Source organism: Alosa pseudoharengus, unplaced genomic scaffold, assembly GCF_046254945.1.
Source record: "Alosa pseudoharengus isolate Yale_2024_CS ecotype anadromous, Long Island Sound unplaced genomic scaffold, YU_APseudo_1.1 YU_APseudo_1.1_scf_3, whole genome shotgun sequence".
Taxonomy (NCBI): Eukaryota; Metazoa; Chordata; class Actinopteri; order Clupeiformes; family Clupeidae; genus Alosa; species Alosa pseudoharengus.
The window spans coordinates 44376243-44403417 of NW_027468718.1; the positions used below are offsets into that span (position 1 = coordinate 44376243).

Genomic DNA, 27175 nt, shown 5'->3' on the forward strand with positions numbered 1-27175 from the left:
TCATAGACCATTAATAAGGCTATCAGTCGCGTCTGACAGGTTTGTTTGACATGCTTACATTTTTTGCACAGGCTTCTTCCGCTTTTTGCCAGCGTAGGTCCCATCGTTACCCAGCATGACGTTCTCACTCGAAGGATTCTTCACACTCTTATCTTCCGACACAAGTCTTCCTCGTCTAGTTCACTTAGCCTATGACAATGATAAAATAGTTAAGAAAGAAATATCCTAAGCCGCGGGAATAAGATAGAGTCTATATCGCGGTGCGCTTCAGTCCAGAGTAGGCTATGGCTCCAGATAAAGAAAAGTTTCTTCAAACGTTTCTGAACTAAAATGCTGTGGACTCTTTACTTTATCATTTTTCGTTCGCGGACCCTTGTGATACTAAGAAAGAAAAGATCCCCAAGAAGACCTTTCGTCTTCTATGAAGCAACTCTCTGACTTATGTCAGTGTGGATCCCAACAGGGAATAGTGGCCCTTTCCGACAGTGTGGGGCGTTTCAGGAAATCGCACTGCTTGTCAGAGGCTCTTTTTAAGGTAGACCGAGAAATTGAACGACTCGTTTCGTTGAAGTTCAGTAAAACCATGCAGTTTGACTGCATCACAGTCTTTATGCTGGTTGTATTCGCACTTTCGTGTTGTTTATTAGCTAAGCCTATAAATTAGCCTGCATTGACTTGTAGCATGTAGCCTATTTCTCATTATTTTGAGTGCTGTGTACATCAACCAATTAGATTATAATTCCACAAAAAAGTTTCACATGTGAACTTTCTGTAATTTCAAGGACATCCATTCATCCACCTGTTGTTAGCCGACTCATAAACTCAGACTAGGCTACAGCCTCAGATCAATTTGGTAAGAGTCTATAATCAAGTTTTGAGGTGAGGTTTACTTTGTCAACTTACTTTATTGTAATATCAATATTATTGTATGATTATATTTTCTGAAATTAGCCTCATCTTTTGCTCCACCTAACTGCAGTTTCACGAACATATACCCAGATGGCGCACTTTGACTTCTCTACTTGTGTTTTGAAAGGCTATATAGGGCCTGGAAGCTGGCCTTTGTATAAGAATGGGGCAGCTCACTAACTTTTAAGAGCATTTTGCATTGTATATTTAAAGCTTGACGTGTAGGCTACAGTCTACATTTTTAAGGCTATTATCATTTCTAGAAATGGGGTGAATATGAGAATGCCATTAAGCCATTAATTTAGAATCTGTTTCATCAACCTCTCACGCAGTAGGAGTTAAGTCATCTAAAGACGAGACGAGGGATCGTTCATCTCAGCTGTCTATTACACACGCGCGCACGCGCACACGCACACACACACACACACACACACGCACACACACACACACTGAGAGAGAGAGAGAGAGAGAGAGAGAGATGTGTGTAGTTGGGCGCAACAATAGATAATGCCACGACGGTTTCTGGTTTGATAATGTCATACATTTCTATATTATTTTCAGTTATTTTCCTCTTCACGTGCTTTTTGTGCCTACATTTTGGACACATGGCTATTGTAGTAGAAGTATTTGCACTGTAAACCATAATGATCCCTGAGATAATAATAATTACAATTAAAAAAAAATACTGTCTATTTAAATGTATTGCATGTCACAGGAAACGTGTCTGTCACTGTTTCCATACATTTGTAATTGCAGAGGGCTAGTAAAGTGAGTTTTGCCTTAGACAGTATTTTGCTTTGCATCAATTAATGTGTGATCTTGCTAATATCTTACTCTCTCCTGAATGAAAGAATGACCTTTAGAATGAAAGCTAAGGAACCACCCTCCTCCAATAGATCCCTACATAATTTGCCAGATCAGGAGTCTATCAGTGACAGAGATGCAGTGATGCACTTTTCAAATCATCCATTGCTGTGGATGACCCGTCAACGTCAACAACAGAATAGCTGTTATTAACAGTAGGCTAACCCAATGTGTTGGTAGGTGCACTTGCAAAGTGTCATGTTTTCCTTAACATAGGCAAGAAGTCTTCTATTCTAAGATATATAACAAGCAACTCAAAAAATAACTGCAGCTATTCTTTACATTATGGGAAATACTCATACACGTATCACTCCATTATTTAATGGTTTAACCCCTGACCTACATAAAGCAAAAGCCACTTAGGTTCAACATAAACGGCTACCCTTTCATCCTGCATGCGATTGGACAGAATTGGTAGCTTGTGGACGCGCTAACTCTGACGTGCGCGTCCGTGTCTCTGGGAGGTTTTTCATGTGGCCCCCTCCGACCCTGCGCTGTAAGCCCTTTTGCTCGCTCTCGCGCAAATCTGTGCTGGTTCCTCTGTCAGAAAGAATGCGCGTGCTCAGTCATGAGGCTGTGGTTGGGAGGCGCTGACACTGGACTGCAGGCTCTGAGGAAAATACATTTTTACTTTTGAGATGTTTTATGGGCAAGAAAACAACGTTTGGAATTATGGCAGCAGCTTTGAGTGACAGAAGGCACTAGGCTACTCTTGTACTCTGGCATGAGTGATCATTGATTTTTTTCTGTCATATGTGTGGAGCAAATTCACATCTTGAACACCTTCTTCAGATTTAATTATTGTCACTGCAGTGTGTTAACTTCGACTTCCGGAAAATCCAAATGCCAAATAGCAAAGTGTTGTAAAAAGTGCGCCGTGCTTTGCGTTGCTTCGCGCATCGCTGACAAGAATCGCAATTCCCACTGAGGGGATATAGGCCTACACGAATTATATAATCCATGGATGTATTTACCAACTCATTGTCAATCACCAAGCGACGTTGACATACAAGTGTTTCTGAACTACAATCCTCTATCTGCGGTTCTCAGAACTGAATTGTGCCTTGGAGCACCTGCGCTGGACATAATTCTTGATGAATGGGATACATGTGCACAACACGGTGACGTATTTGTATTAATCAGAAGGCTCTCGGTAGGGCCTAATAATGTATGCTGGACGTAAAAGGAGGAAGCCGGTTCAGAGAGCGTAAGTTTCTTGATCATTTTTTGAATATGCAGAAACACAATCATGGTTTAGTGTGAGCAGGTACAGAATTAATTTAGTTACAGTAGAGTTAACATGCACATAACAAAGCCACATAAAATATCAAAGCCACAATAGCATGGGCATGGTCGGGACCAGTTTTTGCATTTCTACATGTTGACAATTCTGACATTATATTATGGCATGCTTTTCCTTTTAGCTGTGAAATGCCCAAAGTATGACACATCCAGTTGTATTCATGGCGTGGTTGTACCCAGCTTGAAATATATTTTAGTAAGCAATAATTAATGATTACCAAGCTTTTAATCTTCACACTATGTAGTCATAAATCGGGGGGAACCATGTGTCAGTTGCAAAATCATCTAGTCTGGTCAGGACAGTAGCACCCGTCTAGGCTGTGTTGGGTTATTTTTGGACATGCTGTCATTTAGCCTCAGGCATGAATTCATACCAGTTATGGGACACAGCTGGACAATGCTTTGTAGGCCAACATCTTCAGAATGGACATACAGTAGCAGCACACAGCCAACATGCTTCCCTTAGCTAAAGTTCTGTAATTGTGGGGATACAGTACACTACATCTGGTGAGATCATGTTACTCCTAATGGAAGCCATGCTTGAAATAAAGGAACTCTTGTGAAGGATCAACAATGTCCATTTAATCTCCATTTTAAGCAGAGGAAATTAACTCAGTACAGTGGCTATGGCCATCAAAGTGGTATAGGGAGATTTTGAACACTCCACTACGAGATCAAAACACCCACACATCTCGGCTTATGTTGTTGACTTTGTTGTTATTTACGTATAATCCACATTCTTGGGGCGGCAGGGAGAAACCACCCCCGACTGAGGCTGTGAAGTCCAACCCCTCCAAGCGTCACCGTGACCGGCTGAATTCAGAGCTGGAGCGCCTTGCCAGCCTGTTGCCCTTTCCTGAGGATGTCACTTCCAGTCTGGACAAACTCTCCATCCTGCGCCTGAGCGTCAGCTACCTTCGAGCCAAGAACTTCTTCTCAGGTAAGGGCCCGGAAGCAGGCTGAAACAAAACAATAACTTTTCCATGAAAGACTTCAGTACTCAGTGTCAGTGGTGCTAGTATTGCCAAAGTCCTTTTAGGCAAGTCCTTCCACTCTGCGGCCATATTGCAACACTTTTTGGGCACTCATCGGGCATCCTATTCGGCAGAAATACGCGTGCGCAAGGCTTCACGACACCAATCTTGCTCCAGTGGCGAGATCACAACAAATGATTGGCACGATGTCTTCACAACACACCACATTATTGGCTCAATGTATTCACAACACAGCACATGATTGGCTCAATGTATTCACATGTCGACGTTTTGCCGCGGAAGGGGTGTGATATGTGTAGACAACGGCCATACTGGCGTTACAAACTAACCCCATGCTTTTCTATGGAGGATTTTTTGAGTGCTGTGTCTCCTCATTAGAAAGTCTCTGGTATTGCACTCAGGGATGTAGTGGTAAAATAAGAGGTGGATAAACTATGAACTCACGGTGATCACGGTGATGTGGACTGCGCCATGCGGTATCAGAACATGTTTGATGATTGTGGAAGTTATTGTCCAATGTTTATAACAACACCAGTGGTATTAAATGGTTCCTAGTGTTGATGAATATTGAGAATGTGGATAATTCAGTATGATGTTTGAATGTTAAAAGTTGCAATTGGTAAATTAACTCTTTTGAGAGGTGGATAAACTCTAATACGAGGTGGAAACTCTATTTCTGAAATTTCAGAGGTGGATAAACTGCGTTTACTTGCGTTTAGCCTCCACTACATCCCTGATTGCACTGGAGATACATTTTGAGGTTTACTCCACAAAGTCAGAAGTGAATATCAATAGACACAACTATTCATTTATAACATCTGATATTTTGTCATGGTAACCACAAGGGTGTATACCACAGAATATACACATCCAACAGCAGTTAACTACATCCACAGAGAGCAATGTGTTGTTTTGTTGGGCCACATCTAATTAAGGACACCATTCATCAGATGCCTGTAAACAGGCTGTACTGTAATTGTAGTTCCAGTCTGTTAGGAGAGGCCCACACAGAGCAGACCACAACACAGACTGACTGTAAGGAGGAAGTAGAACATTCTAGCTCCCTGTCCTCGTCTGTCCTCGTTGGGTGTCATTCTTGTTCAGTATCACAGCTAAAGCGCTTTTGGGTTGTTGGTTGTTGCAGATGTTCCCAGCTCACCACCATCTTCTGCTATTCTTTCTTGAAGCATGGCAAAACTCGGTGTTTCATAACAATCTAATAGCAATGACAAAGATTTCTGAATTTCTTTCACCACTTTCTCTACTCTACAAAGAATTGTTGTGGTTGGTTTGGCTCATGGCTGGACTTCAGAGTAACTCTTTCCTCCAACTTTCCCAGCCATGTCACAACACTGAAGTGCTGTAGCATCGCCGGCACTCTGAGGAGCCAACAGTGATGTGCAGATCTCCTGTGATGTGGAAACCACTCCCTCCCCATCACTCTCCCTACCCAGGAATGACTTTAGCTGTTTCACAGTCCTCCATGATGTCACCCTCCAACACATTGTAGCCGGGAGTGGGCTTGTTCCCCCAACGCCCACTGTCAGCGCGAGGACGAAATTGCGATGCCGATTTATCACTTCTGAAGGACAGAAGGAATGAAACATTGTCAGCAGTGTACTTAGGGTGAGAGCACTGCAGTGCGGACAAGAGATGCACTCGGGGCCATGAATTATTGATAGGAAACCCATGAGTTTAAAGAATTTATGAAATGGAGGGGGGGCGCAATGTTTATTTAAGCCTGCGAGGTTTTCGAAAGGCTGTTTCAGACAGTGATGGGGAGGATATGGCATCTGTGCCCAGCCCCAGAGTATAAATAAATCCAGCAAACACATTGGTAAATGCACCATGCCTTTGTGTCCCCAACTGGCAAAAGAGGAGTTTGATGCATGCTCACTTGTTGGAGTGGTACTCTTCTCATTTGGAGAGCAGCATTGGATAGAGTGAGGTTTTCCTTGTCAGTGTTCATGTTAGTGGTGGATGTAGGAGGTAATGTGCCAAGTGGTTGGACACAACACTAAATAGAAACTGCACAATCTTTTCAATTCTCTAAAAGCTCAGTCTTTCTGAATGTTTTTTTCCCTTCAATTGGTACCAACCATTCCCAGGGCACTATCAAGGAAATTGTTTAATAAAATAGCATTCTTTAAATCATACAATTAAAGCATTTATTGTTTCACTTAAATCACTTCTCATTTATTTCACTTAAATCAATTTCCATGATGGTTCTGAATGAGTTTACTCTGCACAAACAGCATCTTGGTGTAACAGCAGGGGTATAATCACTAATCTGAGAAGGCCAGCTTTCATAGATTTGCCCCATTTGTCACCGATCACATTCCTGCCTTTGGGAATTATGTGAAGGTTGCTACAGAAGGCCGTGTGTGTTGAAACACTTTAATTGTTCACAAGCATGCCTGGATCGTAGGTCACCGCAAGGTTGCTGCGTATGAGTCATGGATGTGACTGAGGGCAACAATATGTGTCCTCCACTCGCTAAGCATAAGTAATCACCGTTTGCAAATATGCTTCGTTGGGGGTCACTGGGTCTTAGCTCGTGGATCATGTGGTGATGATTTTATTCAAAAACAGGAAGGACAAATCTTAAAGATATGAAATCAGAAAATTCAGAGAGGTGGAGAAATTGAAATGTGTAGCAACTGCTGTGTATTTGTCACGTAAACAGCAGAATGAGGATGCATATTTCACCTTGGCATTAAGTGTAGCTGGATTCTTTTGTTGATGATTTCCTGTGGGTGTAATGAAAGGTCTTGTACCTGCAACAAAGCCGTCCAATGTCCATTTAATCCATGCAATAGTATTATCCAGGTCCAGCTGCCTCATTGCTACCCTTGTATCCTGCTGTTGAATTGAGGAGATGCTAGAAAACTTCACAAAAGAGATTTACCCCCCCTGATGTTGGGTTATGAGGTGTGTATTGAAATGTGTCGGCCATGTTAGAAACATTGACAGTGAATATAGAAGAATAATGGCTGGTGGCCATATTGTTATCACAAGTATTTTGTACACCATAATGAAGAGATGCAGGATGCTTCACAATCCAGTGTAGGATTATTTTTATCAATAGATAAACTTCCTTCAACAACCTTCACTCTGAGTGGCCTATTTCATTCTGCCATCGCAGGTCTATAAGTGGAGTCATGCGAAGTGAATACAGGAATCTCAGTGGCCATTTCAGTCATAACTTGTCAACAGCTAAATGAATTCTGTGGAGTTTTTTTATTAGTCTCAGTCCCAACTCGTCACATATCAATGCCTGCAGTTGCACTTCAGACTCATCCCATATGTATGCTTAGTTAGGACCCCTAGTTTTCAATGCGGTGCATTAGCAACAGTTATATCATAAAAAAATGGTACAGAGAAGATCAAAGAACTGAGAAGATCTATGAATGTCTCATTTCTTTTAGGTGAGGTTACAACCTGTTCACACAAAGGCAATGAAAAGTGATTAATAAATGTACATTTCCTCCCTAACACACTTTTATAGTCAACTTAGTGCAGGGAAATTATTCAGCCACCATTATTCAAATTCAGCCTCCTCTTATATCTGTCAGAACTACAGATAAACTGGCTCAGTCTTATGGCTCATTTTAGACTACTCATTAGGAAGGGCAATTAAGGCTCAGCTAGTCTTTGAAACTGTGAATATTTAAGGATCTAGGTTAATAAGTATTTACTCCATATTTAACATGTGCATGTGCCATCTCAGCAGAAAAAAGACAAGTCAGCTAAGTGCGCTCAAGTGGCAGTAGATCAAGGTCATTAGCATCTCCTAGGCATGACGGAGGATTACTGCACTCACACTGACAAGGAACATCAGTTCCCTCTTGGTCCTGGAGAAGCGTCAGGGAGAGAGAGGTTAAAAGGTGCTGCATGTCACAGCCTTGATGTTCCACTAAAAAGACAGGGCAACCCCTTTGCAAGAATACCAGTGCTAAGCCAATTAGCATTCTCTTGAGTTCCTGGAAAGGAGGTCCTTTTCTGGAGTCCCGAGGAGGGAGAGTCCCTTATGACATCCCTCCTGTGTTCTGCTCTAGAGAATGCCAATGCAATCTCAGTGCAATTGTTGGCCATGAATGCCCTTAAAGGAGAAATCCGGTGAGTTTTCGCATAGATCCCCATTTCTCGAGGTCACTGAGTACTGAGTATGAAAAAAAAAAAATGAAAACAATCGGGTTTACCTAGCTCGAGTTGCTACAGCCAGCAGCTAACGCAGCCAGGCAGCTACAGCGCTACACTCTGGGGGCATGTGAATGGGGCAGCTACAGCGCTACACTCTGGGGGCATGTGAATGGGGCAGCTACAGCGCTACACTCTGGGGGCATGTGAATGGGGCAGCTACAGCGCTACACTCTGGGGGCATGTGAATGGGGCAGCTACCGCGCTACACTCTGGGGGCATGTGAATGGGGCAGCTACAGCGCTACACTCTGGGGGCATGTGAATGGGGCAGCTACAGCGCTACACTCTGGGGGCATGTGAATGGGGCAGCTACAGCGCTACACTCTGGGGGCATGTGAATGGGGCAGCTACAGCGCTACACTCTGGGGGCATGTACGTGAGCTCCCATGTACATGCCCACAAGATAAGATAATTTTGCATAATGGCTCAATTAAACATAGAAAGTCTAACGAAACTGAGATGACATAGCCTACTTTTACAGCAGATTGCACACTTTCTGGCAGAAATCAACAGTGCAATAAGTATTGGTTACAAGAACTTAAGTAGTAAGTCATTTACACTTTGCTATTTTGTATTGTATCTGGCATGACATTATACAGGATTTAGCCATATGTCATAGAATGTAAGGAATGTTGTTTTGTCTTTCACGAGCCACTCACAACAACTCCTGCAATCTCTCAGGCATACTAATGTTTATTTCATCTTTCTGACATGCTTTGTCTGTATGTAATGATTTGTTTATGAGAAATGTGTTGACATACTTCTGTCACAGGGTTGAACACGTAACATGTGAATCACTCTGTAAATGCTTTGCCTGTAGCTGTGATGCGCCCGGCTTCATTTCGCTGCCCTAATGCATGTTCATCTGAGAATCCTCCACTCTGAGCATCTTACCGAAAACAAACACACCCACCCAGCTCTGTCACTCTGGCACAACTCAACACAAACCCCCTCAACTCACAACAACTGACAACGTCAGTCTCAATGTAAAAACTCTACCTGTTGTATTTCGAATTCAAAACTCAACTGAAGCCTACAGACTTGGAGATGACCAACTGAGGAGTAAAGCAGCATCATATCATTAGGACACATGGTTAAAGTGTAGACTCCCATGAGTTCAAGTGTTACGGGCCCACCGTAGTAACACTTATATGTGGATCTGTTAGTGGGATAGTGCTTTGTCTTTAAACTCACCTTATTCAAAAGCATGCTCTATTCAGTTCAGTGCCCTCCTGTTTTACCCTCACCCCACCCTTTCAATGGAAATGAGATGTCATTTCTGGTAGCTGATGATCAGTGCAAGACACACTCCTTCCCGCCTACCACCCCACTCTCTCTTTCTCTCTCTCTCTCTCTCTCTCTCTCTAATTGGGGCAATCCCCATCCCCCTCTTGATCACATTTGCTCAGCCACTTGACAGAAAGAGTTGCATTGGAACTGGACTGACGAGGACCATTGTTATCGTAGTAGTCATGTAGACATGTGATCACCCCAGCACTATGGCAAAAACACTGATCATCAGCTGCTACATGCCTATGCTAGTCTTTAGTATGTGTGTGTGTGTGTGTGTGTGTGTGTGTGTGTGTGTGTGTGTGTGTGTATATTTGCTCATGCGTAGCCTATGTGTCTTCCTTCGCTTGCCATGTGTTTCCCCCCACCCCATGTGCGGGGGCGTCTTAGATTGCGTGTTCATTCAGTCCATTCTGTGGAAGCAGAGATAGAGAGTGTGAGAGAAAAAGAGAGAAAAAGAGAGAGAGAGAGAGAGAGAGAGAGAGAGAGAGAGAAAGAGGGAGAGACAGAGAGAGAGAGAGAGAGAGAGAGAGAGAGTAACACGTTGCTATATTTATGCTCTGCCAGTCAGGAGAGAGAAAACAGTCTCCTGACACAGTTAGCATAATTAACATTCATATACATATGCGCTCATAAATGCATGTGCACAGAAATGGGCCCACTGACATGCACGCCTGCTTTATTTATTTAATTATTCATTTATTTATTTATGTTATTTGTTTATTTTATGTTTTTATGTTATGCTTTGAGATGTTATGTTGACTGTGCTGAGAGACACCCAAACACATTCTGACAATGACAATCGGTGTGTGTGTGTGTGTGTGTGTGTGTGTGTGTGTGTGTGTGTGTGTAAAGTGTGTGTGTATGTGTGTGTGTGTTGGGGGTTTTCTCTCTCTGACATATCACGACACAATCTCTGAAACTAATCACGTGATTCATACGGGTCACAAGGCGGAGCAACCATCCATGATTAGTGTGACCATAGGCTCTGAAAATGTCTAACAAGCAGACCCATCCCCCTGCTCTTAATACTGCTAATGCTGCCAAATATAGGAGCATTCTGTGATTCATATCCTCCTCTCTGGTGATCCTACATGACATGACAATGTAGACCTGAGTGATGCAATCCAAACAGTGGTGTTTGCTCTTCCTATGACATTGGGGTTTTTTTCTGGGTTTTTTTGTTGCTCAAAATGGTTGCCTTAGCAAAGAGAATATGGAGCTGAGGCTATTCTTGTTTAGCTTTGTTCAATCTTTGGTTTCTCTACGGACATAGCAAAAAAAAGCAATGATGAGCTGGTGTTTTGCTTATAGGGTCTCAACTACTAATTAAATACGTAAATATATAAATATAAAATATTTTGTAATGATTATTAAATCCTGAAATACAGTATACAGTTTATCTTAGTGGTAATAGTGGATTTAGAAGAAACAGTTGGAGAGAGAGCGGAGGATGCTAGCAGTGGGCTGAAGTGAAGAGAGTCTTTCCTGAAGCCCCGTGTCCCATAGTGAATTAGGGGTCAGGCTGACTGGCCCAGCAGGGAGGTGTGTGATTGCCCACATCGTGAGGACCGTTTGGCAGTGGATGGCATAGTGGGGAGCCTCTGCCTCGGACCATCTTAACCTTCCATGACACCCGACGCTACTTCCACCCACGCCCCCATGCTAGCAACGAATTATGGGCCCGTAGCTCATGGCCCGTGGCCCTTTCACAAGCTGTTCGATTTTCTGGGTCAGGGGGTTTTGTCGGATTTACTTAATCAAATTCTCAGCGCTCTTCTATTGGAAGGCATTGGATTGGGTGTAACGCAAGTGACAAGGGTATTGTATGTGACCACAGGCCCAGTCTAATGCCAACTCTATATAAAGGAGCCCAAGGTGTCATATGGCCTTGCTCCGTATAATACTTGCGTGTGTAGTCACAAAATTCACAAAGGTTTTGGAGTAGAATAGCGGGTATTAATTCAGCAGAAATTCATTACAATAAAGAAAAGAAATTCAGAAACGAAGAAATGCAGATAAATTGAGATGACTTCATTCACATCTATTCTGATCCATTTAACATTTAAAAATTTTAAAACATGTATTGAATGAAAACCTAATGCGATTTGGCAGCAATGCAAGTTGGCCTGGCCATAAGGACTTAATATATCTGTGTTCTGCACACACAGCATCCAGGTCCTATCTAGCCAAGTTCATAAACTGTACTTTGATCATGTGTAATAGTTAATAGAATGATCATTCCAACCTTTTATAAGAGCAGCACGTACAAAAGGCTGATTCATTATGAGTGCTTGTCTTAAAACTAATGATTTATTTATCATCTTAACCCTTTAGGCGCCAGAGGTTTTTTTTCAAAACGTTCGATTTTGACATCTTAATTTCAAAAGGCTATATCTTAAAAGTGATAAGAGATAGAGACTTTCTGTAAATTAGAGAAATATTAAGGATGACCCAAAGTTTATGTAGGGATTAAATTTCCCCATCTAATTTGCATATTATGACGTCATATGACGTCATATGACGTGGCGGCCATCTTGGATTATAGAATTTTCATGAAAAGTCACATGTTTGAATGATAAAATTCAGCACTTCTTTCCCCTCAAAATGTCCCTCATCTTCTGTGTGCTATATTGCACAATACTGAATGCTCAGGTAAATAGTAAGTAGTAAACAAACTGTGTAAATCATTACTAATAAATGGCAGTAACAAACCGAATGAATGTAGCTGTAGGTTGGCCTTTTGCTGTAGAGATTTTCCATTTACTACATACAGTAGGCACTCTGAAGCCATGTATGGGGTACATATATATTATTCATATGACACACAAACACAAGTAGACAAGACCTGTTTAGTTCAAAAGCTCACTCGCCACGGCAAGGCACAGATCAGGAGTGAGATGACGAGACAAGACGAGAGACAATGTTAGTATTTTTTTTTCTTTTTGTTGTTTTTGTTGATGTTTTTTTGGTTGTTTTTTTTAGCTGACGAAGACACATACATCACAAGGACATGAACTCACAAAAAAGAACACATAGTGTACACTACTATGGTCAGGGAAATAGATAGTAAATCAACAGTCTAAATCATTACTAATAAATGGCAGACAAAAAAAAGAATTTATGTAGCAGGCCTTTTGCTGTAGAGATAATGACTCCCTATCCATCCAGGTGACATTTCTTGTAGTGTTTCAGGGTGTGGTACCTCTCATTGCAAGGCACAACACAAAGACCCACCCCACACTGCCTACACATGTATTTTGTCTGACGGCGGCCTTTAGGGCGGGTCCGATCAGAACAAACGACACAATCTGGCTTACTATCAGCCTGGCACATAAAGTGGCGCTCAGTGAGTCTCTGTGGCATGTCTCCCAGTGAGGATGACTTTCGGCCTTTGTTGCTCTCTTTCCTGGAGAAGCCTTCCAGTAAAGCAGTGATGACATCCTGCACGAAGACTTTCAGGGGCTTGTGAGGAGCAGCAGTGCAGCGGCAGTAAATGATGTGGGCATTCACCATGCTTACACTGAGAATGCCATTGAAAATCCTATTGTACCATTTCCTTGATCTATGGGGAAAGAGGTAGGTCTTCATTCTCTGGTCTGCTGTGTCGACACCCCCCATGTATGAATTGTAGTCATCAACACAAACAGGCCTATTTATCTCCCTATAGCCACTATCAGTGTGTTTGGTCCTGATGCGCTTTCTGACACATGTGTTGGAATGCAGTGTAGAGAGCATTGTAAGGCGCTTTGTATCATGCCACGCACAAGCTAGCATTTTCCCCTTCCTCATGAAGACTGGGTCATCTCCCTTGCTCAATGGCAGCTGTTCACGGGTGAGGCCCTTTGGCATCCCCTTCCTGTTACTGCTGACAGTCCCACACAAACCCGAATCATTGTTTGCCAGCTCATCTGCTATGGCTGGCGAGGTGTAATAGCTGTCCATGTACACCTCATGCCCTTTCCCTGTGTACGGGGCCATCAGCTCACGGACAACAAGGTGTGTGGCACCGAAATCAGCATTAGGCCTATTTTGTCCAGTGTACATGGACCACTGTAGCACATAGCCTGACTTTGCTTCACTCAGAACAAATACTTTGTAACCATATTTGTCTGGTTTGTTTGGATTATACATTTTTAGGGTTGATTTCCCTTTGAATGCAATGGTCATTTCATCCAGTGACAGCTGTTTAGATGGACCATACATTGCTGAAAACCGGGGGATGACCAAATTAATAATTGGGCGGATTTTGAATAGCCTGTCATAGCCTGGCTGACCCCTGTCAACATACTCCTCATTATTGCTGAAATGAAGGAAAGACAAAATCATCTCAAATCTATTCCTGGACATCACCTTCCCAAATCCAGGTGTTGCTGTTGGCCAATATTCAGCCCAATAATCCTCCAACTCTGACTTCTCTACCAGACCCATACTCAAATGCAGAGAAAAGAAGGCTTTCATTTCACTGACAGTTACGTCAGACCATTGATGAAATCTGGAGTGTGGCTGGAGTTGATGGGAGGCTAAAAACTGATTGGCATAGCGATTTGTCTCAACAACAAGTAAATTCCAGAACTCATCAGACAGAAAGAGTGATAGAAAATCTAGGGGCGAATTGGCATTGGAGAGTTCTCTTTCCCCCAGATAACCAATTGGCTGATCAAAGGGCGTGATCCAACTTTGGTACTGCTCCTCATTGGCCAAGTACTCAAAGCCATCACCTTGCACTAAACTATTCATGGCTCCTCTGCCCCGTGTCACACCGCCTCTGCTCCTGCTGCGACTAGCACGGCCTGATCTGCCTCGCGCGCGCGCCGAGTGGAGAGAAGTTGCACAGCTCGAACTAGGCCTACTGTCATTCTCATTGCGACTCCCCCTGCCTCCACGTTGCCCCCTAACTGTCCTATGAACACTTCGACCTCGTCTAACATCCCCAGTGGCATTAGACAAATGATCCAACAACACGTTACTGTTGCCGCGATTGAGGAGAGGCACACGGTCAGAAGACAAAGAAGCTAGCTGGCTAGCGCTATAAAAAGACTGGACCCCCACATAACTTCCAGCCTCGTTTCCCACATCACTAACACGCCTGCTAACTTCCCGATGAACACTACGACCCCGTGAAACATTGTTCCCAGCACTAACACTGGGCAAAGGACCATCTACATTGGGCAAAGGATTTATTTGTGCTTGGTGTAGGTCTAAACTTTGTCCAGCTGCACCATTGCAAGGCAGGGACGCATCTGAAGCGTGGTGAGTAAACGAATCACCGTCATTTTCTGAAGGCAGATATTCTCCTTCAGAATCAGGGTCAGCGAATAGAAAACCCAACACTTCATTGCGGGTAAACTTTTCTGATGCCATTACACGATAATGTAGTGCAAATACTCTCTCACGTTGACAATACCGCTCTGATAAAAATGGCACACACGCACACTAGCTCCGGTATTTCTCGCACTGATTCAATGAGCTCTAGCGGGAAGATTTTGTATAGAAGCAGGACGATTTTTCGACTCGGTGATGACGTATGACATGTCTGCCATCTAGTGGAGTGGAGATTGAACGAATTATGACACCCTATTTGACAAAATCGGCCGTTTTATTCAGTGCCGCATCTTGTCGACTATAGTCGCCTGTGGCGCCTAGAGGGTTAATTTAACATCTTGTCAGCTTTACAGGCACCTAGCTTCTCTAGAAGTATGAGTAACATGAAACAAAGAATCATTTGTGAAGATATTTCAAAATCAACCAGGCTGCATAATGAAGTAGCCTAATGACCAATCAAAAATGCCCAGGGTATTTAGAGACATGTAGAAATCTGCCACAGCATGAATATTTTCAACTCATGATTGAAATGTCTTTTGTGTCTGCCTTTGATAAAAATGAGTGTGCCAGCCTTAGCCACACGGACACACACACATGCACGCATGCATGCACACACACATACACATACATATTTTACTCCTCATAAATCGTCATTAATTAGAAGAATAGTTTGCAAGCATAATATGCAGTAACCTTGTGTTGTTGCATGATTTAATTGTATTTCAAAAGCATGTCCAATGGGAAGGCCTTTTTGCCCAGCCTCAGCGTGTCGGGTCAGTGCCAGGGCTTCTGGTGGGAAATAAGCAGCCATTACACGTGGCACAGATGGGAGCTGGCGTTGTGCCAGCACTGGACTGCCCCTGCCTCCTTGACTTGATGCTTGCTGTGATAGGAGTGAATCTGCATGTGAGGTCATGCAAGCATGCACAAGAGACTAGAGTATGTATATGTGCTGCATTATGCATTACATCTTCCTAAGTGCTATATTTAAAGTGATTTACTGTATAGGAGTCCATGCAGTGCTGTAATCCTGCACATATGTGCATGTTTCACCAACTGTAGAAGCAAACAACAACTAGCTTTCTATCACAACCACCCCCTCATATCCCGCTATACGGCACTTTGTTACAGTAATATGAAATCAGCATGGACTTTGAAAATGTCTAAATCCTGTTTGTTTCTTTAACAATGTAAATGTTTATAAACCTCACTTAGCGCTGTTTGTAAAAAATAAACATTACCTGACCGTATAGCATGTTGTCTACAGATGAAACAAAACAGTTCCATGAGGCACAAAAACATGTCGTATGGGAGAAAAGTGAACGGGCTGAATGTTGCTAGCCAGGCAGTGGTGTATAAATAGAGAGATGCCCAGAGCAAATGTCACCTTGTTTCATTCTGATGCTGGGCTAATAGGCCAGCCATTGTTGTTTGCTTCAACCTCTCCGCTCTATTAGGGCAGGCATGTTCATGCATCAGAACATGCAATAATTGTGCACTAACATATAGAAATGAAATCATTTGTGTGTTTATTTGAAAAAGGGTTTAGAGGGTGTACGTCACGATGACACCCCTCCTTACTTGCCAAACTTACCAAAAGGGCATACTTATTTAGTAAATGTGACACATGTTAACCAATGTTAACTTAGATGAGGTGTGTATGGCTGCCATGCTGTAGTCACTGTAGTTATGTTTATGTGTTTATACCCAGATGAGTGTCATGTTACACACAAAACAAAAATAATCGATTTCTTTTGTCATTTTTAAGATGGAATTTCATTAATTGTTAAGGAGCTTGGTGCTGGCAGGGGATACCATGGGCTTAGTGCTCCAAACATGAGGCATTGTGACATTCACAGCAGTGCTTTGTAAACATTATTACAACAATAAAGCAACTCTCTCTCTCTCTCGCTCTTTCTCTCTCTCTCTCTCTCGCTCTTTCTCTCTCTCTCTTTCTGCCTCTCTCTATCTGTCTATCTCTCATTCCCACTCACTCATTCTCTCTTCACCTAGTTGCCCTGAAAAACCACACGTGCAGCAATGGGGTGATGGCCAAAGCGGGTAGCCATGACAACGGCAAAGCTGCAAGATTGGCAGACGGCTGGATGCTTGAAGGTGAACTTCTACTGCAGGTCAGTACTCTGAGCTTGTGTGTGTGTGTCTGTTTCTGTGTGTGTGTGTGTGTGTGTGTGTGTGTGTTTTAGTAGGGAAGAATGATGGACTGCATTTAATTAATATTGATGCTTCATTAGTGTGTCTTTATGTAGCGTATATCGTTGGTGTATGTATCCCTTTAAAAGCATGAGAGGGTAGTGCTAGAAAAGTCCATTGTTTTTTCTTGAAATTTACATTATTATTTAATTTATTACAGTGCATTGTTAAATCAATGTTTCAGCACCAATAGGTTAAATTATACATGATCTGTCAGGTGATAAATTATTGAATCAGCAGAAAGGAAGAAAGACACAAAGCCCTCATTGTTCTTGGGGACAATGTTGTATAAACAGTTGTGTAAAGAGTCCATGTGTTGCCAAACACATGTGAAGCTTCAGTGTATATTATCCAGTAATTACACTGACTACATTTTCACTGGTCCCTCTGCCTTGCCCTTTCATCCTTTGAAAACCACTGACATGCAACAAAACACCTTGTTCCACATCCACACCTTGTTCCACATCAACGAAATAGAATCCTTTTTTCCCTTCTCCTGTCAAGAAGCAGCATTCTGCCCTTCTGTGTTGATTGCAGGCCCTGAATGGCTTTGTCCTGGTCATCACGGCTAATGGAACAATATTCTACACCTCACACACCATTCAGGACTATCTGGGATTCCATCAGGTACAGTTTTTACAGTTAGGCTGGATTTTCACACCACCAGTTATGGTTAATTGCTGTTAAAATTGAATGTATGGACAAAGTGTCATTCTTGTGAAAGTACGGTTTCCTAAGAGGTGTGGTATGAGGCAGGGGATAGCTGCTTTGCATTTCTCACTGGCCTTGAGCAAGCAGGCCGTGTGGCATCTGTTAGACCAGTCTGCCTGTCCTCAGGTTTTTTTGTGACAGACTAATAGCATTAATGTTTTGAGCATAAAACAGCTTAGGAGGAGGAGGAGATGTTTACAAACACTGACAAGGGACTTCCCTCAGAGACCTCTAGCCAGTTCATGGCTTTGCTTGTGATGAACAGTTATAATCTTGTCTGGAATTAATGGGAAACTTGTAGGTTATTAGCTAAATTATATCTATTTAATTCATGCAGTTGTTTCTTTCTGTATAGGGAGAATGTGCATGATTATGGGTTAAGGGATTAAAAGTGTACCCATGACAAGGGCTCACCTTAAAAAAAATTATTCACCGAAAATGGTTCCCATACTAAATTATAGCAGCATTTTAGATGTTGCATGAGTTGTTGCATATTTAGATGTTGCATATGTTTTTACATATGAACTGTAAATGAATGTATTCATGAATGAGAGGAGAGATGTGCGTGACTTATCTGCAGTTGTCTGTTGACAGATATTCTTGAGACCATCCAGTGTAAGTGAGTCTATTTATAGGACAGGCTTTGGATGAGTCTAGCAGTGGAAGATAGCACAGCATTGATGCATGATGGTGCAAGAAACAGGGCTTCCAGTAGTGATTTAACATTATCAAGGCTGGCTCAAAAAAGCATTTTCTGTTGTAGACTCCATACCCATATCTGTCTCACTGTTTCTTTTCATTGATGAATATTTCCTTTATCTTTCCACTGCTATCTCTGCTTGCAGGTTGTCCAATACATAAATATTGTCAAAAATGAAGAGTCACTGATGTTTTGTTTTGATAACTTGCTTCTTTGGGAAATCGTGCTGTTTGCATATCTAATCTTTTGTGTACTTGTTTCTGTCGACAAGACAACAAGGTGAAATGATTATTTGGTAGATGTGTGTGTATGTGGTGTCCTTGCCCTTGTTGTTGCGGTAACAAAAGTAGGTCACACTGTAAGTCAGCAAACGAGATGAATCAGGACACAGGACACATAGTCCAGCCCTGAGCGGCGGCATGCAGCAGCCTCATATCATTACTTAACACTTCTTCATCCGATTTCTAAATATAAACAAATCAATACATGCCAAGCCATCCATGTCATTATTAGTGTAGTTTTATTATTATAATAGCATTTCATCAAAAGCTCTTTGCAGGTCATTTCGGTATGAATTTTTGAAAAGGTTAGCTAAAGAATCAGTGCAGGTTTTATGTACACTTATAATCGCATGTATCATAAAAACTTGTTCATGACAGATTATGATTGCACATCTCTCTCTGTCTCTCTCTCATATCTCCATGTCTTTCTTTCCCCTCTGGTCTAGACGGATGTCATGCACCAGAGTGTGTTTGAGATGGTTCACACTGAGGACCAGCAGGAGCTCAGGCAGAACCTCCACTGGGCCCTGAACCCTCCTCCCACCATCTACCCCACGCCTCAGCACTCTCCCACTGGTGAGCAAGCCCCCCAGAGACTGCTAGCCTGTCAATACCGTGCTAAACGGCTAGGATCACTGTTAGCATTGTTATTGTTAAGATCACTGTTAGTACTGTTAGCTTGAATTTCCCCTTGGGGATCAATAAAGTATCTATCTATCTATCTTTCTATCTATCTATCTATCTATCTATCTATCTATCTATCTATCTAGCATTTCAACATGAGACTACAGATTTATACATATCTACAGCGATTTCCCATTCTCTTTTTTTTATAAGGCATAGGATAGTGTTTTATGCTAATTAAAAAAGAAACCCATGTAGAAACCACACCCATATGTTAAACCACAGTGCCCAAAAGCCCAATGAATCATAATCAGATTGTGCTTTAATCATGCAGATGAATGAAGAAAAGAAATATATATATAGCTTGCCACTGTATATAAACAGTTAGCAGAAATAGTAAAACATTAAGTAAAAACATTACTAAAACAGACAAAAATGGCCAAAGATTCATAGACTTCCCCCTTCACATTTTCCTCCATGGTGGTTGAAAGTATGTTTGCCCCCTTTGCAAGCTAAGCCTCGTCACATGGCATGTTTAAAGTGGCGATGAGCCACTGGGCTAATTACATAAGTGCATTTCTGCAGTGGGGAGCTTCTCAGGTCAGCCTCTGAAGAGAGCAGCCCAGCACTCCTACACCGCAAAGCTGCAGCAGGGCCGCTAGCTCGCAACCAAGCCTGAATGGAATATGATGGGGGGGGGGGGGGGGGTCTGAGAGTCCGGTGAGCAGTGGAAGGTTTTTTTGTCAGGCGAGCACGACGGTTGTGGCTGATGTGGTAAGACACTCCCGACGCGAACGCTTGAAATGCTCATGACGTGATATCCCCATCCACCCCTCACCCCTCACTCACGCCCCCCTGGTCTACAGATGGTCAACGAGGCGGCAACTCGTTGGTCGCCCCCCCCTGCAATCCGGAGCAGCTGCCCCCAGAGAATTCATCGTTCCTTGAAAGGAGCTTTGTGTGTCGCTTCCGATGTCTCTTGGACAACTCCTCTGGCTTCTTAGTAAGTGATGGCCAATATACCTGAACTCTGCATTAAACATACCTAAAATATGCACAAACACACACGCATGCAAACACGCGCACGCACACACACACACACACACGTGTTTATGTTTGTATACAGTACAACTCGCATACATATACACAGCAAGAGAGAGAGAGAGAGAGAGAGAGGGTCAGAGAAAGAGAGCCAAAAGATAGAAAGATCAGGGCAGATCAAGGCAGATCAAGGCAGAAGCTGTCACAGCAGTGCACCCAAAAAGTCGACCCTTTCAAAGATCAGTGAGAGCCCATCAAAAATAATATAATCAATTCAGTTTCTGTCTCACTGAAGCGTACGCACTCCTTTCCCCCTTTCCAGGCTCTGAGTCTCCAGGGAAGGCTCAAATTCCTGCATGGTCAGAGCCAGCAAGGGCCGAACGGGGTCAAGGCCCCACCTGAGCCGGCTCTGTTCGCCATCGCTACTCCCTTGCAATCTCCCTCCATCCTGGAGATTCGGACCAAGAACATGATCTTCCGAACCAAGCACAAACTGGACTTTACCCCCATGGCTTGCGATGCAAAGTAAGCCCCCTCTGCCTGCTGTACAGCAGCTCGCAATACACACCACACTAAGACTACGGTGTTAGCCCTTTGCTGTTTATATTGAGAAAGCGCTCGCTGGCTGTTGTTGTAACGTTTATGTAACCACTTTGTTGTGTTTGTGTTTCCTGTGACATGATGATATTTTTGTCTCTTTTCTGTCCTCCAGGGGCAAGATCGTTTTGGGCTACACTGAAGCCGAGCTCAGGGTTCGTGGGTCTGGCTATCAGTTCATCCATGCAGCAGACATGCTCTACTGTGCAGAGAACCATGTCCGCAGTAAGTGCAGCTCTGATGGTCTTTATGGCCACAGTGCCTGAGAAAGTGTGTGGTTTTTTTTCTTTTTGTTTGGTATTTGAACTCCCAGGAAAAATATCAAGAGGTTTGGTTCCTAGCACACATGCATGAGATGAGATGAGCTGAAATGAGATCGTGGTCTTGTTTGCACTGGAAAGGTCGTCATGATTTGTGTCAACAGGGTCGCCAGGCACTGCCCACAGCATTCGGTAGGCTTTTCTGAAATAATCCCTCTGGATTATGGGATAGATTGAGTAAAGCTGCAGAGTAGCTGAAGGACAGACTAGGCTCACATACGCCTTAGCAGTTGACTGTGTTGTTATCCACAGATAAAGTCCCAATGAGGATTCTGACTCAGAGCAAGGCTGCTGAAGCACACTAATGAAACTCCCTAGGGATTTTTTGGATTGATATCTCAGTGTAGAGAAAAAGATGAAATTGCACCATGATCTAATGATGATATGTGTTGTATTATTATTAGAATGTGGTTTTGGTTATGACAATCAATGCAGTTAAATATAAAATCAGTAATATTTATTTGTAATGTTTGTAATGTTTACAGTAATGTTTTTTAGCCTACAATTCCTGTTAACATTCGGACAATGATTTCATATGCACTCTGCCTTGTGATTGTAGTGATGAAGACGGGTGAGAGTGGGCTGACGGTGTTCCGGCTCCTCACTAAGGACAACCGCTGGAAGTGGGTCCAGGCCAACGCACGGCTAGTGTACAAGAACGGCAGGCCTGATTACATCATCGCCACTCAGAGACCTCTACTGTGAGTGATTATGATCCACTGTTCTACCAATACCACTAGCATGAGGTGTATCTATTCATACTTTGGACAATACAGGTAGTGAACAGTTCAGTATTGAGCAGCAGGCCTACATTATTTGTATGTCAATATAGATATATGTCAGATATAACATAATGTTGTTGTGATGTGGATCATTGTTGATTGAGAATGATTTTGATAGTTTGTGATGGTGTCTGTACAGTTTATATAAAGCAGTTATCCTTATTTAGTTCTTATTTACTTGTTTATGTATTTACTGAATTAGAATGTAACTGGTCTGACTGTCTGTAGGGAGGAGGAGGGAGGGGAGCACCTGCGGAAGCGCTCAATGCACCTGCCCTTCACCTTTGCCACGGGCGAGGCCCTGCTCTACCACAGCAGCCACCCCACGCGCGCCAGCCAGCAGGGCGGCGCCGAGGGCAGCGCCAGGGCCAAGAAGGGGCAAGCCAACAAAGAGCCCAAGGACACCCTGGACCCCGGCTCCCTGCTGGGTGCCATGATGAGCCAGGACGAGTCGGTGTACATCAGTCAGCCGGCCACCGAGACCAAGGTGTCCAGCCTCCCGAGTCACCTGTTCGGCGAGCTCAAGACCCAGCAGCAACGCTTCGCCGAGAGTGTGAGAGCGGCCCAGTGCTCGGAGGCGTTCGAGCACTGGGAGCAGGCGATGAACGGCGCCGGCGTGTCCGCCGCGCACGGGCTGCCCGAGAACGGGAAGAGCTTCGACCCGCTCCTGGCCACGCTGGACTCGCTGTCGCTGGGCGCGGGCAGTGGCGAGGGTCTCGGCGAGGGTGGCAAGGAGCACTGCTCGAACGGGGAGCTGTTCAGCGCTCTGGAGGGCCTGGGACTGAGTGCGGAGGACCTGGAGCTGCTGCTGCTGGACGAGCGGATGATCCGAGTGGAGGTGGACTCCGAGCACGTGCCCACCCTGGACGACCTGCTCACCAGCGACGAGATCCTCTCCTACATCCATGACTCGCTGGAGCACAGGGGGGACGCCCCCACCCTGCAGCAGCTCCCAGCACCGCAAATGGACACAACCCAGGGGCCTGACCCTTGCGTCACTCACGCCTCCGGCGTGAACAGCCAGTACCTCACTCAGAGACCACCGGCCGGTCAGCCCCCCATCCTGACCCTGTCCCAGCAGATGCAGCAGCATTTGAGTTTGTCCACTTTCGACTTGTGGGGACAGCAGGTCGCCCATCCGGGTGTGGTTAACAGCAACGGCCTCGAGCAGGCACTGGAAAGACCCCCGGCGTCCAACGGCTACTGCTCAGCCCAGCACACACTGGTCACCATGACTAAAATGACCACTCAGCCTGAACTCCCACAGACATTTTTGCTAAACCACAAGACCTCACAGCAGCTGGAGGGTGGCGGCAGCCAGCCTGTCCACTACCAGCAGTTCCCGTTGCCGCAACACACCCAGCACAACCAGTTTCCTCAGCTTCCTCAGTGCCACAGTAGCCATAAGGACAGTACTGTTAGCGGACCACAGCCACCTTTTAAAACAGACCCTGTTGCCACCAAAGACCACTGGACAGGTTTCACCCAGAGCAGTCAAGGGAAGACCTTGACCCCGGGCCCCTGCCTCTATAGCGGACATGTCCCCTCAACCTGCACCATGGACTCCTGTATTCACTACTGCATGGTGGATGTTCCTGTCACGGCCAATGGGGGGACAGGAAGAGGGAATGGGATTCATCAGAGTGCAATGAATTCTATTTCGTCGTATCAGGTCAATCCGAAGGGCCAGGAGCAGCTAGCGCAGGTTTTGTCCAGCCTCTCGAATCAGATCTTGGGTTCAGGGCAGCCGTGTAGACAACTGTCCTCACTTCATTCCTGTGGATTGTTTACCTCAGACCTCAGTCAAATTCCAGCACAACACAAGGTAAGAAACGTCTATCACTCAAACACTTTACTTCCCTCCACTCACTTCACAGGGTCATTTGCATGATTATGGAATTCACTAGACTTTTCATGAAAGATCAGAAAGGAGACTTTTGAATGTTGTATGTTATGTGAATTTGAAGAAGATATGGCAATGGACAGCAAAAGGCATACATGTAAACTAGGGTTTGGACTCATAAACAAGGTTTTCCTGAACAGCAGTTGTCTACTTTTATTGGAACAAACAAATCATTTTGCATAATTTGTTTTTGCATGGAACAACACTTTCCTGCCTTTATACAAAGCCTCGTCATGCCGACTTTAATTTATAGTATAATTTAATAGGCTATAAAATGTCTATTCTGATTTCTTCACTTCAAAACATTAAGCGTATCACGTTAGTAGTGTTTCGCCATATATCTCATGCATTACTTTGATGTACTCTATGAACTCATCATGACCATAGAACAGATTTAACGGAATGGTATGACTTAAGGCCATAAAGAAAGACGTGAGTCATAGTTGGAGACCCCATGTTCACCGAGCTGAATGAAAGTGAGAGAGATTGCAATAGAGGCCATGTCCATTCATGCTTGCGCTCTTTTTTTGCATGCACTCCTCTCTTCTCCTCCCATCTTTTCCCTGCTCTGTTTGTTTTTGTTCAGGGTCAGTGGTCTAAACTGAGAGGGGGGAAAAAACAACAAAGCTCAGCTGGGACGCCGAGCACGTACTCTCCTCTCCCACTGACCTAAAAAAATGTGTTCAACTATCCACTGCCTTAGAAATGGACAGTGGAGGAGGGAAGAAGCGCGTGCGAGAGAAAGAGAGTTTAGAGAGACAGAGAGAGAGAGAGAGAATGAAAGAGGGAGAGAGAGAATGAAAGAGAGAGATAGTTTAGAGAGACACAGAGAGATAATGAAAGAGAGAGAGATTGCAGAGTGCAAATGGAGGGTTATACTTTTTTGGGAAAAAAAGAACCTTTCAGCTCCTGATGCATATTCATATAAGCAAGGGCCTTCCTGACAAATTTATTATTGGGCCAAAACTTGAGTTAAATTGCTTCTACATTGATATGTAATAATACAATAAACCTTCTGCCCTGCCATTTTAATTTCTCTGTATTGCTGACAAGATGAACTTGATTATTTCAAACAGTTCAACATTTGACTGTAGGGTTTTAATAGGAGATTCAAATTTGGTTCATTTTGTTGCTGTTGGGTAGTTTTTGCTCAGCAGCAGCAAAGAGGAACCTTGAATTTTCCTTGCCAACCAACAGCAAAAACATCATGGCCTCTATCGCCTTTTTAAGAAATTGCAGCCCTGTCTAACTTACGCCACCTTGTGGTGTGAAACAGAATATCATCCATCTCTGAAGAGGAAGGAGGCTTTCATCTTAGCATGTTATGTTGCTCATTGGTATCTGTTTATCCGTATTAGTTGCAGAATGGCTGCCTTCCCAGTGCCACCCATCCAGGAGACGGTGCCCTGCCCAGAGGCAATGGACTGACAGTGCCCAACGGCATGACCCCACATCCCGAGTCGCTGCCCAGTTTTACTGACGCACAGACGACGGGATTCTTCCTCTGACAATAACTGCAGCTGCAAATGAAAGGATATTTTTTGTGTATGTGTGAGTGTGTGTGTGTGTGTGTGTGTGTGTGTGTGTGTGTGTGTGTGTGTGTTTTGCTCATTTGTAATCAAATGGATCTGTATCATCTGACATGTTTACAACATACTTTGGAGTGGCCACATGTGAGACCGACGTTGAGAAGACTTGTCATCCAGCATGAGTATGATGCATGTCAGAAGTCAGTTGTTCTTCAAATGTGCTTGTCTACGTTATAAAAGACAGAGAATACAGGCAAAATGGTGAAACCCTGTTTTGTGGTTACTTTTGTGTCATCAAGTGGATAGGCCTAATTTTGATCCAAGAACCTGCCCTTTGCTAAGTCTCTGTTAACCCTCCCTGACGCCCGCTGTGAGCAGCACTTATACCTCCCTGTATATTCTTTTGTGCTTTTTTGGTACAGACAGGACAGTTTACTACTCTCCTGAGACTGGAGGATAGACCACAGGAGTTTGAGGGAGAATGCACACATTGTTTTTAAAGAGCCATAAATATGCATAGTCAGAATGCTCAAAGGGCCCATCTTTGTCCTGTCTGAGGCCTTTGTTTGTTTGTTTGTGTGTGTGTGTGTGCGCGTGTGCGTGTGCGTGTGCGTGTGTGTGTGTGTGTGTGTGTGTGTGTGTGTGTGTGTAAGAACATTTGTGTGTTAGTGTTTACACAGAAGCTGACCCTGAACGATTTTTAATGTCTCTATACTGGAGATCATGTGACGAATGAATACACAATTTTATGTATCTACAGTTTTACATTTTGAGGTTGTTGTTTTTAAAAAAAAATTAAATCCCCCACTTCTTTTTAAGTCATGTTTAATATATTTACACAGACAAACAACTAATCTAATGCTGTTATACAGATCAGGTTATAGTTATTTACAGTTCAGTTCAGGTATGATTAATTAAAATACAACATACAAAAATGTTGGGGATATTTCACATTTAAAAAAAAAAAAAACGTTTTTATGTGTTGCTGCTTCTAAATCTCATGTATTGACTGTAGATAGAAAATGTTGTATATAAAGAAACAAATACCTCCCAGTATTGTAATTGTGCAAGCCATTATCTGCAGGAAAAAAATTATTTTCTTACAGCAAGGAAACTGTGCCATACCTACTGAACTTTTTGCCCTGTTGGATCATTCATTTCAACCTGTTTGTCTTCAAGTATTGTTTGAAATGTTTTATTTTGTTCTTTTAAAATAAAAGAGTATGTGCAAATGGAGTGGACACTTTGTTGATTTGTTCAAATAAGACTAACAATTGTAATGGTAAAGTACACTGGCTGATATCATAAGAATAGCTTGTTCACATGAACGTGTTCACAAAGTTACCAGTGAATTCCAGTCTTTAAGAGTTTGTTGTAGGCCTTCAGCACAAAGCATTATTATTTCAACCCATCAACAATACATGAAAAAATTGCTAAATATAACTTCAAACAAATATATTAACCACTATTTCAAGTGCATCTAAACACCTGACATATGTCTCCTAATATATCAGACATCCTGGTTTCCTCAGCGTTTGCCATTTGCCCCGAGATAGGCATCCAGCAGAGCTCCCACTGAGCCTCCAATG

The 27175-nt window shown here is 43.4% G+C and overlaps 2 protein-coding genes across 2 annotated transcripts in view; one reads left to right on the top strand and one right to left on the bottom strand.

Annotated features, from left to right (window-relative positions):
• LOC143100865 (aryl hydrocarbon receptor-like) overlaps positions 1-474 on the bottom strand; it is a 27702-nt gene extending 27228 nt beyond the window's left edge. Inside the window, exon 1 of the mRNA XM_076264419.1 lies at positions 59-474. Within this exon, the coding sequence (XP_076120534.1) occupies positions 59-117 (59 nt within the window). The 5' untranslated portion in view covers positions 118-474. The remainder of the gene's footprint in view (positions 1-58) is intronic.
• A 1928-nt stretch (positions 475-2402) lies between these two features.
• On the top strand, positions 2403-26720 carry LOC143100866 (aryl hydrocarbon receptor-like). The gene is made up of 11 exons (XM_076264420.1): positions 2403-2980; positions 3828-4015; positions 16901-17019; positions 17636-17725; positions 19237-19366; positions 20281-20417; positions 20778-20980; positions 21168-21277; positions 21932-22073; positions 22383-23979; positions 25416-26720. The coding sequence occupies exons 1-11, from the start codon at positions 2940-2942 to the stop codon at positions 25563-25565; spliced, it is 2907 nt and encodes a 968-aa protein (XP_076120535.1). The 5' UTR covers positions 2403-2939; the 3' UTR covers positions 25566-26720.
• Positions 26721-27175: the final 455 nt, after the last annotated feature.